At 41.2% G+C, this 13,996-nt stretch overlaps 1 protein-coding gene across 2 annotated transcripts in view; it reads left to right on the top strand.

Annotated features, from left to right (window-relative positions):
- The first annotated feature begins 13 nt into the window (after nt 1-13).
- The window catches only part of LOC148416444 (protein-glutamine gamma-glutamyltransferase K-like), a 25,565-nt gene continuing 11,582 nt past the window's right edge, over nt 14-13,996 (top strand). The window contains exons 1-4 of one of the 2 annotated variants that reach the window (XM_088425704.1): nt 14-109; nt 6,598-6,891; nt 7,689-7,702; nt 7,805-7,880. In XM_088425704.1, the coding sequence (XP_088281830.1) occupies nt 6,627-6,891; nt 7,689-7,702; nt 7,805-7,880 (355 nt within the window). In that variant the 5' untranslated portion in view covers nt 14-109; nt 6,598-6,626. Of the gene's footprint in view, nt 110-6,597; nt 6,892-7,688; nt 7,881-13,996 lie in introns of both variants that reach the window. The other variant, XM_088425703.1, reaches the window with a different exon arrangement.

The following is a 13,996-nucleotide window of genomic DNA, read 5'->3' as shown; positions in this document are numbered from 1 at the left end:
CAGCTAGTCTTAAGAAAGCCTTTGGGATAAGAAAGACAATTCCCCCTTCTTCCTCCTCCGCTCGACCTCCTTTTTTGTGTCCCGATTCGTCTGCCTGCCGCTGACTTGAGTGAGTCACTCTGCAGTACCTTTGTTTGGAGTTTGTCGCAACTCTTGGGCCTTTTGCTTTCAAACTGGCTTTCCAAAGCCGGTTTGCGCTCGCTATTTCATTCCGTTTGTCGTTTGGACGGCCGCGCTGAGCCGTCGCCCCGGCGCGTGGCGAGGATCCAGAACCACTCGCTCGCTGCTCGTGGCGATTAAAGAGCCTCTCCGTCTGGCTCTCCAGACCGAGCCGTCGCAGAAAAAAAAAAAAATCTTGGTTTTATAGCATAATATTTCACACCGGGGAAATGGTTGCAGTACTGTTGCACTTGTCTGCATCATTTCCTAAAAAGACATTTCTAATTGGCGCTCGTAAAAAAGGCAAACCTTTGCTCAGTCACTTTCTTCCAAAGAAAACAAACTTTATTTTGGCCTTTCCTACAAGGGAAATAAAATGTACTTTGCCAAAAAGAAGTCAAAATGTTGATTGTTGCACTTTGCTTCAAAGAATTCAATAACAATGGTTCGCTTTCCTAAAAAGAAGAAAAACTTTGCCAACTTTCCGAAAAAGAAGATGAACTGCCGATGTCCTACTTTTGGAGAAAAAAAATCATGTTGCACTCGCCCGAATAGAAGATGATATATTGATGTCATACTTCCACAAAAACAAAAAAAAGAAAATATTAGACCACCTATTCGCGTCACTTTCTTGAAAGGAAGACAAGCGGCTGATGTTGCACTTTACTAGAAAGGAGACTAATGATGTGCTTTCATAAACTGAACCCATTTTTTAAAATACAAAAAAATAAAATACAGCCCTTTCTGAGAAAAGGAATTTGTTGCACTTTCCTCAAACAAAGGCAGACTATATGTCACTTCCCTAAAAAAAAAAAAGTACAAATTATTATTGCCACTGTCCCAAAGAGGCGACAAACTATTGTTTAACACAATCATTTTTTTGTCTTCTAAAAGGAGACAAACTTATTGTGTCAAAGTATTGGTGTCACTTTTCTAAAAGGAAGAAAATATATTGTCACTTTCTGAAAAAGAAGATAAACTGATGTTGATGTTGCACTTTTCTGCAAGGAAAAAAAAGCTGTATTTTCACCAATAAATCAAAACAGTTTTATGCTAGACTTTCATCAAAAGAAAAACAATGTAGCCTTTTGTTTTCTTTAAACGGGAACAAACTAACGTGTTGCACTTTCTCAAAAAGAAGACAACTCACTTTCCTCAAAAGAAGAAAAAGTGTTGACGTTGCACTTTAATGCATTGTAAACAAAATTATTTTGTGTCGTACTTAAAAAAAAATATATTGATATTGCACTTTCCTAAAGGGAAAATAAACCAATTTCAGACTCTTAAGACATTAGATTGTTGTTGAAATTTCCCGAAACCGATCTAGCCCTTTCGTAATACACAAGACAAATAACTGATGTCGCACCCTCCTAAAAAGACGACAAATGACATCATTTGAGCTTCAAAGTATTTTATGGAGTACTATTACCCCCCTGGTGCACGATAAGTGCATTTATTGTAGGTTAGTAGAATCTACTCGGTTGATCTCTTTCTCATTTGATTGTGAGCAGCGAGATCCCTTTGCATTCTCATCCAAAGGAAGCGTACGGCTTTGGTGATCCGAGGCTTTTTCATGATGTTGGCATGGCTGTACTGCGCAGTGTGTCATCTTTGCAAGCCTTTAAGTGCAACATTCCAAAAGTCAATGCTCCTTTTTCTTTCTGCCAGCCATCTTTAACAAAAAGTGCCTGCGGGCATCGCGGGTCACAAGTGGGCCTTGTTGCGTCGGTAGCAACCTCCCGTAGGAAGCCATCTTGGATCTGACATCACGCGGGTGTGCGTGTGTTTTGTTTTCTGTTTTTCTTTTTTTTTTTTTTTTTTTTGGGGGGGGGGGGGTGGATGCTCTTCATTCATGGAATTTTCTGCGCTCATCAAGGCATCTGGTTGGGCGAGATCCGCTCTGTGATCAGTTAACATGCACAGAATATCAGTGTCCCGCACCGACATTTTTTTTTTTCTTTTTTTCGGGGGTGTAGACCGTCACCTCCATAACAGAGCATCGGCGGACTGCTAAATCCACAATATTTTGGCGCTCGGGCAGGTGCCAAGGGTGGATTACATTTTCGCTTGAATGCGCGAGGGGCCGGCTCCGCGCTAAACAACGCAGGAGTCTTCCCGGCTTGTTGCGGCATGTGTGCAAGGCGAGACAAGACGCTTTTATTTATATAGCGCATTTCATACGCAAGGCGGCTCCATGTGCTCCAAGCAAAGACGCTGCGCCCAAAAACCTTGTGTGAGCCAAGGAATAGATTTTACATGCGTGAAATCTCACTTCACGCCACCCAATGATTTGATTTGTTTCAAATCTATCTATCTATCTATCTATCTATCTATCTATCTATCTATCTATCTATCTATCTATCTATCTATCTATCTATCTATCTATCTATCTATCTATCTATCTTCATGACTATTATGAATAAATATATCTCAAAGAATTCTCCATAAAATTGTTCTCAAAAAGAAACATGGTGACGTATTTGCATTTAAAGCAAGCAGAGTTTTGTGTAAAGCTACAGATGCGACGTGACTTTTTCCTGGTCAAGCCATGACCAGCGCGAGTTACGCAGCTCGAAGAAAGACGACCGTCATCTCGCGCGCATATCTCGGCTGTTCATCGGGTTGTTGTGAATTTTTTTTGGCGCATTGTCGAAGGGCGCGGAGCCGGTCGGCAGAAGCGTGACGCACTCGAGATCGGAGGAGGTGTTTTCTTCACCGTCTGTCTGTCCGTCTTGTCCGCGGGTCCGCTTGCAGCCCGCTCATTGTCTGGATGCCATTTTCATATGAATACAGCGCGAGCCCATTGTTGGCGCCGAGCTTTTTTTCTTCAAAGCGCCAGCCGCGTCACAGCCCTCGATTGAATGCAGTAAATGTACAAAACGTTAAATGGGACAGGCTACACAAAAAAATGGCTTATTTGGGTCTATGCAAATTGATGGACCCCTCTGTAATTATCTTTTTTTTCTCCGAACTTCCGATTTTCAAAAATATGCCTGTGAGCAATATGTTTTGAAATTTACCTTGTTTGTAGAAAAAAGAACTATTATTTTTATTCATTTTTTAAATTTATTTTAAGTTTAAAATTGTATTTGTTTTTTTATCAATTTAAAAAATTATATATATATATATATATATATATATTTATAAATTTTTTTTCTTTTAATTCGACCATCCGCGCTTCATGAAGCTTCATTTTCACAAGAATACCACCAGTGCTTCATGATGCTTCATTTTCACCAGACGTTTCCCTTCTTGGGTCTCTTGGTTGAATGGTATTGAACTTTCACTGTATCTTAAGTTAAAAAGTCAAATTTAGTACAAGAGCATCACGAAGCTTCAGTCTCAGTTTACCAGACGTTTCACTTTTGTACTAACTGTCACTACCAAAATCCTCCTATTTCTTAAGAAATTAAATCATTATCATTTGTATACATATGTTTGAAAATAGCACGCTGTGGGTCTCTTGAAAATAACGTCCAGTTGCAGCACTAGTAAGAAGTACACGCGCACAAAGTTGTAAATCAGAGCACGCGCTGGCTTCCTCGAGGCCTTCCTCCACTCGTCAATCAAAGTGGGCATCATTGAACTGGATCTCTTTGATGGCATCGCCGCAATGTACTTCCCGCTTGTGGCCACTAGGGAGGAAACACCGAAGATTACATTCTCCACAACAGGGGTGTGCAAGCATTTTCCTATGTGAGCCGCATACAAAAAATAGGAAGAGTAAGAGACACCTGTTTTTACTTTACCTTATTAAACATGATCAAAATTATTTAAGCAGGCAATTAGCTATTTCAGGGGCGTCAAAGTCAGTTTAGCTCACGGGCCACGTGGAAGAAAATCTCTTCCCAAGTGGAACGGACTGGTAAAATCATGGTATGAAACTTCCAAACAATTAGCATCACTTATATGTAGATTTTTGCTGCGTACGCCAGCCTGCTTCCAATTCCTAGCAGATAGCGACAGTCAACTCTAACTATATTGTTGTAAAATATATATATTAAATACAAGATAAAGTAAAAAAAAATAATCATTTTTGACTCCCTGGACATCCAAATATAACATGCTCCTAAAATTGCATGAAATGAATGGAAACTTGCGACAACTGAAGTAGACCAGTGCCTGACGAATGACGGACCAGAAAAAAAATTGAGTGTCGCCCTCTAGTGGTGCTGCTGAGCAAAACGACACAGACGGACTGACAGACCGATGATTACAATTTTTTCTAGCTTGAAAAAAAAATGATGGACCGACGATGAAGGAAAGGAGGTGGGGCTTTGACGAATGACGAAAAAGCAAAACCAGCAAAAAATGTAAGTTGCCCACGTCTCTCTCTCTCTCTCTCTCTCTCTCTCTCTCTCTCTATATATATATATATATATATATATATATATATATATATATATATATATATATATATATATATATATATATTTATATATATATATATATATTTATATATATATATATATATATATATATACATATATATATATTTATATATATATATATATATATATATATATATATATATACATATATATATATATATATTTATATATACATATATATATATATATATATATATATATATATATATATATATATATACATATATATATATATGTATATATATATATATATTTATATATATATATATACATATATATATATATATGTATATATATATATATATATATATATATATATATATATATATATATATATATATATATATATATATATATATATATATATTTATACACTAGGCAGCAACTATTGAGTATTTTTGGTATTCGGCGCTCCTAGAGTAGTGTTGTCCAACCTTTTTTTCGTGTTACACTTATATTATAGTGTTATGTTTCAATTGCAGTGTAACTGTAGAACCACTTCCATGATATTAACTATAAGTATATGTCCTAAAACGAGCCCCCTGGGCCGTAATTTGGACAACCCTGCTCCAGTATTTCATTGTTTTTTTACTTTGTATTGTAAAAAAAAAAACCATTAGTTTGGACATTGTATTATCCAGTTCTCAATTTTCCGTCGCGCTTCCAGCCGAGCTAGAGCACACGGAGAAACAAAGTCATTGTATGCACAGGGATAATAAAATGAAATACATTAAAAAAAGTTGAGACAATATTGCCATAGAACAAGCCTGGAGAGACTTTCAAATGAATGAGCAGACAAAAGAATGTCATTATTACTATTACACTTTTTTCTTTTTTGCCGCCTTTAAATCCTATTTCAACACATTTTCAAATCCATTTTTCCCGCTCCCGTGAGAGCAAGCGGAGGATTTTAGCGCGAGGGGGATGAAGCGGGAGGGGGGGGGACCGTGGCTGTCAGGAAACAAAAGGATGATAGCGCTAATTAAAAGTGAGTCATCGCTAATGGCGTTTTAATAAGAAGGCTCGGGAGGCGGATGGGACTCTGCCGTACCGCCGGGCCGAGCCGTAAGATCCGTCGCTGAAAGGTGTTGAACGCTTAACTCGAGGCTGGATTTACGCTCTCATTATTATTTCATGCCTTTTTTTCTTTCTGACGAGCGTGCCGTACCAGTCAAAAGTTTGGAAACGCCTTCACTCGTTTCTCGTATTTACTCTTGAAAATGCACAGCCGTGATGTCTTTCCGGCTCATAAACAATCTTCCGTTTTTAATTATCTTGTGATTTAACACCAATATTTTCAGTCTGCTCTTCTACGGGGCTAAATAAATCGCAGCGTATTTGCAGCCAAGAAGCTGAAATCCTTCAGATTGGATAAATGCAGAACCCAAAACGCAAGCAGAGGTGCAAAGATGAATCGATTGATCAAATCATTTAATCAATCGGTAAGCATTTTACCTTGTGTGTGTGTGTGTGTTTGAGCTCATGTTGTTGAAAATGAAGTCTGAGGTTTTCCTATTGCGTATTTAATTCCTTTTAAAATGAAATCCAGTCCATTGAGGTAGCTCAAAAATGGACAACGTTCCAGCAATTTGAATGTTGCCAAGTTGCAATCCGCTTTTTGAAGTTTGGCATATCCATCTTTGAAACGTGCAGATCCTCTACTAATCCCTGATTTCCATACGCTTCGATGACGGTTTGAGCCTTTTGGCCGGCGGGAAATTGAAAGTCGAGACCTTGATTTTTGTTCTTTTTTGCGGCCGAAATCCCAAAATGAAGACGTCGGTGGGAAATCGTTCTTTTGGTCAATAACTCCAACCTGATCTCCACGGCATAAGCCTGCTTTTGTGAAATCGCATCACACACACGTACGCGCAATTCTCAAGTCATTCAGGCTTCTCATTTCCAATAAGTATACCCCGAGCAATTCTATATTGCAGCCGTAAAAATCCGTTATTAAGACAAAACCTGTATTTCCGGCGCATTAACGTTAGCCCAGCGACCGCTGAGAGAATATATCGAAAAATGTTTTCTCTTATTCCATCCACAGGAAAGCGGCGCGGCGCGGCGCGGCGCGGCATGTCAGCCGTGGGTCGATTCCCGAGCGTCACTTTCAGCGCGCTCGACGAGGACCCCGAAAAGGACCCCGAGAAGGCTCCCGAGGAGTCCCCCGAGGAGGCCCGGGACAACGCGCGCGGGCGCTGGCTGCGCCGCCCGGGCCGGTGCTGCTGCTGCCCCGACGGCGACGATGACATCACCAACGCGCTGGTGACGGGCCTGGAAGAGGGCAAGGACCAATGGGAGTCCGGCAAGGCGCCCGCGCCCGGAGATAGCGAGCTCGGAGGTACGCGCCTGGCACGGCCGCCATATTGTCCATTGTCTATTTTCCGATTCAGCCTATAGGATGTTAGATAAATCTCACGATACGCCGTCAAATAATATATCCCCCCAAAATTCATGATTTAAAAAAAAGTAACCGCAAAATGTCGGGTCAAATTGACACCAGTGTCAATTTATTTCAATATGAAATGTCACCCCAACTATCGATGTACCGTATTTTACGCACTATGAGGCGCACCTAAAAGCCTTAATTTTTTTGAAAAAGCTGATGGTGCGCCTTATAATCCGGTGCGCCTTACAGTGCGGAAAATATGCTAATAATTGACCGAATAATCAAAATGTTCGGCGGTGGCGGGCCTCGAGAGGTGTCGCGTCTTTGTAGGGAGGAACTATGTTGAACTGACTTGAGGAGCGTTCAAAAAAAGTAGTGCTTTGGTGCCATCTTGTGGTTTGTTTTTTTTTGAAGAAGAAGAAGAAGTGGGAAAAGCTACACTCTCATTACTCATCACCCACAGATAGCTGTGTAAAAATGCGAGGATGGTGACCCCACATGGCCAAACTCAGTACCTGCACCTCAATTATGCATGTTTTGTTTGGTTATTATGCATTAAGCCAAGAATAATACATGGCAGCATTCCGCAATAAACCATTGCGGATCATTTAATTGTTCGGCCTGTCATTAAGTCATCGCAAAATTGGCCAATCCGGGGAAAGCGTCTGATTTCCCGCAGCGCACCCCATCTCTTCTTGGTGGGAAAGCTCTGTCGGACTCTAATTTGCCTGTGTGCTCCGTTTCCGCAGAGCTGCCGCTCAAGGTGAAATCGATCGACCTGATGAAAAGCGAATCGGGAGCCGAGCGCCTGGCGCACCGCACGCACCTCTACCGATGTGAGCGTTTCATCGTCCGCCGAGGGCAGACCTTCCACATGTGGCTCACGCTGTCGCGAGCCTTCCGGCCCCACGTGGACAAACTTCGCCTGGAGCTCAAAACCGGTCAGTGGAGCAGGACCGCGCCTCAAATCGTTATTCCCCATTGAAATGAATGGAAATGCCATTAATGTGTTCCACCCCCCCCCCCCCAAAAAAAAAAAAAAAACTGAAAGAAAATTCAAACATTTTTCAAAGGGAAAGCAGCACACGACAATATAAAATGTAGTGTTAACTAAGGATGTCCCGTTCCCAATCACAAGACTAGAAATCGTAATCCTGCAATAGAAAAAGTCATGGTGATGAATGAAAATCCGCAATAAATGAACCGTGATATTGCGAGGGATTACTGAAGGCTTAAATGCAAATTGATATTTTATCCGATTAATCGAAGGGACAACCGATAGAAAAAACGAGTCTACAAATACATTTATAAATTATAAATATAATTACACTGTCTTTTTTTGTCTTTTAACATTCATTTCAAGATTTAAGAATTTTATTGTCATACGCATAGTAATATTACACAATGAAATTCTTATTCCGTTCACTTCCCCGAGCAGAATACATTCCACAATCGAGCAAATAATAAAGTAGGCGATAAATCGAAACAAACAAGACTGTCCGGACACAAACAACATTACAGATAACGTAAATAAAGTGGATTTTTAAAAAAGTATTTCCCATCAAAGGCCCCATCCTCGCTTATTATGAATAACGAGTGGGAAATTCAAATTCCAAGTGTGAGAATTGGCCTCCCGCAGTCTAAAAAGCGCAGCCGTTCGATCCAAAGAGGGAAACGCCAACAGGTTTCGGATTTGGCCAATGAAATAAGGACCCGTTGCCGCAATTTCTTCTGCGAGATGGGGAGGGAGATTGACAAAAAAAAAAAACAGCGGCGGAGCGATGGAAGGGTGGGTGACGGGGGTGGATTTTTGGGCTACTATCGCTATGGCAACCGCTCTCAGTTGCTATGCTCCAGAAGGAGAGGCGATACGGAGGGAGCGTCGGGCCGGCTTCTGAGAAATCCCTCCGAGTGACAAGCCGCCGACGCGGCGGGGGCCTCCCGTTTCGTCTGGGGACGCGGCCACGGGGGCCCGTCTGCATCCGCCAATTACAGCTGCGCGCGACGCTCCACCGCAGGACTTGACTGGAGTTAGCGCGCGGCCGCATTTGGAAGCCGCCAAATGTATGAGGTTCAGCCGGACCTTCGCCGAGGTTCTGTGAAACAAGTAGACTTGCAGACTTACAGGCTTTGAAAATTGACCAATTGAGAGAATTCGACACTTCATTCAATTTAAAATGACATAGAAAACATGGAGGTTGCTCAAAAATGGAAAAGGTTACAGCGTTTAACCCTTATTGTGTCCATTTTTTGTGTCCAAAATCTTCCACATTCTGCTTTGCAGTATTTTAGTCAAGGAATGGCAGGTGGGATAACTGAGTGGTCCTGCCGTTTCAAACTGTGACATGATGTCACCATCTGGGTGGAATTTCAGCTTCCTAGCATCTCCTTTCAATGATGTAAAATGCCTTTGTAAATATCAAAGGATTAGACGAAACAGTGCACAAATGTTCGACGTGTTTTGCTCTGCAAAAATCCACATCATACGCTTGGTTTTGTGAAAACTAAAGATTACTTCGTTAATAATCGATTCATCTTTAAGATTTTGCTGCTGAAATGGATAAGAAAAAGAATAGAATCAGTTTTATTAAAAAGCAGCACAAATAAAGGAAAAATTGTAAATATGGTAGATAAGTGCTTGAGAATTCATGTCTGAACTCTGGAAAAAAAAAGTGCAAATATGTACTTTACCGTAATTTTACTGCTGTAATCCCTACCAACAAAAATTTAACAATGTTTTTTTGTCATATATAGCAATAATCCTACTGTATAAACCCTGGGTTGTAGCATCAGATAATTACACAGAGATTGTACATGGAAGTTTTAAAAAGCTTTGTTTTTATTCAGAACTATTTTTTCACCAAAGTAGCACCAACATATTAACACAGACACGCTCGGATTGTTAGAATACCGCACCCACACAACAGTAACGCACCTGCTTGCGTTCACTCGAGGAGAGAGCCCCCTTGCGGCGGGTGAAATAGCACTTGAAACTCCAAATCAATGTTTCGATAGCGTCAACTTCTATTGCCCTTTGTTTACCGGGAGATCGCCCCCTGGTGGCTAGTAAAATAACGTGCGGATAAGACTCAATGCACCATAAATAGCAGGATTTATAGCGTAAGAAAAAACGAGCGATTTATATTTGTATTCACCTACTAAAAGTCAACTGGTCTAAATTCCGTTCCTCATATTCACAATGTGCCGATTCCAACCCATAAGAAAGTGGAACATCCATTTTTATAATCCAGATTTATGCACAAAAGCACAAATTAATCAATTCAAAGCGCAACCTGCTGAATGGAGGTAATTAGTCTCTTAGTCGTTGTTTTTGTAGGGATGAAAAGGGGATTACTATTGAAGGACACGTTTTCCACTGTCCCAGCCCGTTTGATGTGACAGCACAAAGACGCATCCAGCTGGCGACTAACGGCGCTCCCGACATCTGAAAGGCGTTTGACTGCCGACGTGGTCGCGCGAAGCCGAGCGCAAACGGCGCCGTTCCAAATAACGGCGGCGCCGACTTTTGGCACGTTTGAATCCCATTCAAGCCTTTCAGGCTGTCCGACTTGACTCGAGTGGTTTGTGAGCGGCGGGATCTTAGGCTGTAATTTAAAAAAAAAATCTCCATGTGGTGTGAAAGTATGCAAATTGCAGCGCAATTTTGCTACTCTTCTTGTCACCTGTTGCGGGATTGAAAGCAAATGCCGGGAATCCCATACCCTTGATAGCCACTTGAAGGTCTATGTAGTTGTAAGACGAGACAATTGGGGGCAGCCATAGTCTTTCCGCTAATGTTTATTTGTTTTTCCTATTTCTTTCAGTAGCTGAAAAGGTTCAAAGCCAGAGAACTATCACGGTACCATATTGTAGCGATATAGCTAAACTTGATTTGGGCGGGGGGTCTGCGACACACCGTAACGGCTTCATGTATGCCGTAGATGCCTTAGCTACGTAGCTAGCTCGTTTCCAAGAGGGACTAGAGGCAAAAAAAATCAAAAACATTAGTCAACGTCTCTTTTAAACGGAGAAACGTTCACACTGTCAGATCAAATGGCTGTAAAGATAGCTGGCTAGCTAGCAAGCTATCTACACTGTTAGCTAGCTAGCTAGCCCTGCTAGTACTAGTGTCTAAACAATATAGTTTGTGGTGGGGCTCTTGCCAATTTTTTGCAAAAAAAAATACAGAATACTAATTAAAAGCCAGGGAACGATTAATATTTTGCAGCAATCTTTCATCATTTATTTGAGTGGCTGCCAAATGAGACCCGGTGACACGCCATAGCCGCTTTATATCCGCTGTATATGTCTTAGATGCAAGCTATGTAGCTAGCTCCTTTTAGAGTTGACAACAAGAGAGACTGGAAACAAAAACACAAAATGAGTCAACATGTCTTTTATAAATGGAGAAGGTTTGCCTTGTCGGCTTTAATGGCTGTAAGGATAGCTAGCTAGCTTGCCATCTGCTAGATAGCTAGCTACACACAGTATCGACGCTGATAACTAGCTAACCATCCAAAAAGAGATCTTCCCTTAGACTATGACGAGGGTCTGACAGATATAGTTTTTTGGTGGGGCTCGCTCGTGCAAATTTTTGGCTGAAAAAATACAGAATACCAATTAAAAGCCATCGATTGTGGCGATAAAACAGTTTTTCATGTGTTTGAGAGGGGGGCCGAACGAGACCCGGTGACCCGCTTCATATCCGCCCCTTATGCATTTGCTAGCCAAAGAGAGAGTTCTCAACAAAAGAGACTAGAGACAAAGAACGCAAACTGAGTCAACATGGCTTTTGTACTGTAAAAAGAGGTGGCTAACTAGAGAATGGAATTACGACAGCTGTGAGCTATCTACACCGTTAGCTAGCTATCTATCGCTACACCCCAAAAAGAGAGCTAGTATAGTTCATGACCGATATAGTTTTTTATCGTTGTAATTCAAATTAACCAGCCAAATCTTTTTTATTTCATTATTTCCAAATATGGTCCCAAATTTAGCATAAAAAATAGATTGTGATTAAAAAAAATTGATTAACGTGATTAAAAAAGTAAAAATGATTAAATAGCCAACAGCACCGGGAAAAAAACAACAACAACTTTTTCCTCTGTTATTACTGGATTTATTTTCTGTTCATTTTTAGTCCGAAGCATTTTTTCCACATCATTCACCTGATTGGTCGTCCGGGACAACGGTTTATTTATTACTTTGGCGTGCGCGTGATAACCGGTGCTCCAAACTATCTCATTGCTTCTTTTATGGATTTTTGCCGGCGGTTTATGCCGTCTCTTGCGCTTTAATGTTTGTAGCCGTCTCCTCTTGTGACATCAATAGCAATTTTGCCCCCCCCCAAGCAAATTGACCTGATAAATAAGAAAGCTAATTCTTATCAAGGCTAGTGAATAAAGTCTGAAACAGCTTCCCATAAACACCGGTTTTCATTTTGTCAGCCCGTTACCATGTTGGAGATGGGAAGTCTTTGAAATGCGCCATCCCATCCCCCCGTTTCACTCAAGTAGTCTCATGCCAATCTTGAAGTGGACTGTGGAACACTTCATATACAGTCAATTTTGCTGGCATGCAAATAGTTGCCAGTCCCATCAAGTATAAAATTACACTTAACTACACGGCAATTTTTTTTTTGTTGCCGGCACATTTGGGGAAAATCTGACATTTATTTGGAAGTTATGGCACCCCCGCGGCGCTGAGGGGCCAAACGCTTCTTTCTCATTAACGCGTGCGGCACGCGCCTCCCTAACCATGCGGACCGAGCTCCGAAGCCGTTCACTAAGCTTATCCTTCCGGGCGGGGGGCGGGGGGCGGGGGCGGGCGCTGGAAGCAAACAGCAAATGACGGCACGAGCAATCATTGCTTTCAGAGTGAGACCGCGGCTGAGATCAAATGATTGTTTGCTGATTGCGCGTGGATGCAAATGAGTGAGCCAGGAAGGAGTTTTTATTTTTATTTATTTTATTTTTTTTAGGTCACACTTCCAGTTCCAGTGAGGACATTCACTTTTAGTTTGTTTGGAATGAATGTGCTCACACTTTATTAGGGTGCATCAATTCTGCCTTGCTATCGAAAAAAAGGGTGTTCGATAGCACTTTTTTCCAGACCGATACCGGTACCTGATTTTGAACGGTCCCCATACCAAGTCATGATACCGCTGCTACTTTTTATACATAGTAATTCCTAAAAAAAAGATGATTTGAAAAACCCAAGACCTATTCATTTGTGTCCACTGTAGTGGACATTAGTTTTTGGTCTATATCTTTTGATTTATTGGAGTCACCTTACCAGGTCCTAGTGTGCTCAGTAGAGGACATCCTGGCCTTTCCAAAGATATTTCATGTGCTTCCGTGTGTTGTAATTCACTTTACTGACCCAGCCTGTTCATTTGCGTCCACTGGAGTGGACATGAGTTTTTGGTCTATATTTTTTTTAGTTATTTGAGTCACCCTACTAAGTCCTTGTGTGCTCAGTAGAGGACAGGCTGGCCTTTCCTTTGATGTCTCATGCGTTTCGATGTATTGCGATTCACTTTGCCGATCCGGCCTATTCATTTGTGTCCGGTGCAGTGGACATGAGTTTTTGGTGTATATTTTTTGACATTTGAGTCACCATACCAAGTCCCCGTGTGCCCAGTAGAGGACACACTGGCCTTTCCAATGCCGTCTCATGTGTTTCAACGTGTTGAAATTAGCTTTGCTGACCCAACGTATACATTTTTGTCCACTGCAGTGGACATTTTTTTCTTTTGACCGATTGGAGCTTCCACTTGAATTCCTAGCGCGCTTAGTAAAGAACACATGAACCTTTCCAGTTAGGTCTCATGTTTTGGGTTTCATGCAATTCATTTTTCTGAGCCCGCTTATTCATTTGGGTCCACTTTAGTGGACATTTTTTTGAATCTATGATGTCTGTGCGCTAGTAAGTTCTTGTGTGCATACTAACAATTCCAGTGAGCTTTTTACATCTTATCATTTTAAACAAGAATGTCAAGTAAAACCTCGAAAAAATGTCCAAACGCTGAAACGTTGATATTTTAGTAGTACAGTAC

Source organism: Hippichthys cyanospilos, chromosome 10 (genome assembly GCF_059441005.1).
Source record: "Hippichthys cyanospilos isolate Australia breed blue-spotted pipefish chromosome 10, RoL_Hcya_1.0, whole genome shotgun sequence".
In the NCBI taxonomy this organism is placed as follows: Eukaryota; Metazoa; Chordata; class Actinopteri; order Syngnathiformes; family Syngnathidae; genus Hippichthys; species Hippichthys cyanospilos.
The sequence above is the reverse complement of the archived record's forward strand: the minus strand, read 5'-3'. Positions and strand labels throughout refer to the sequence as shown.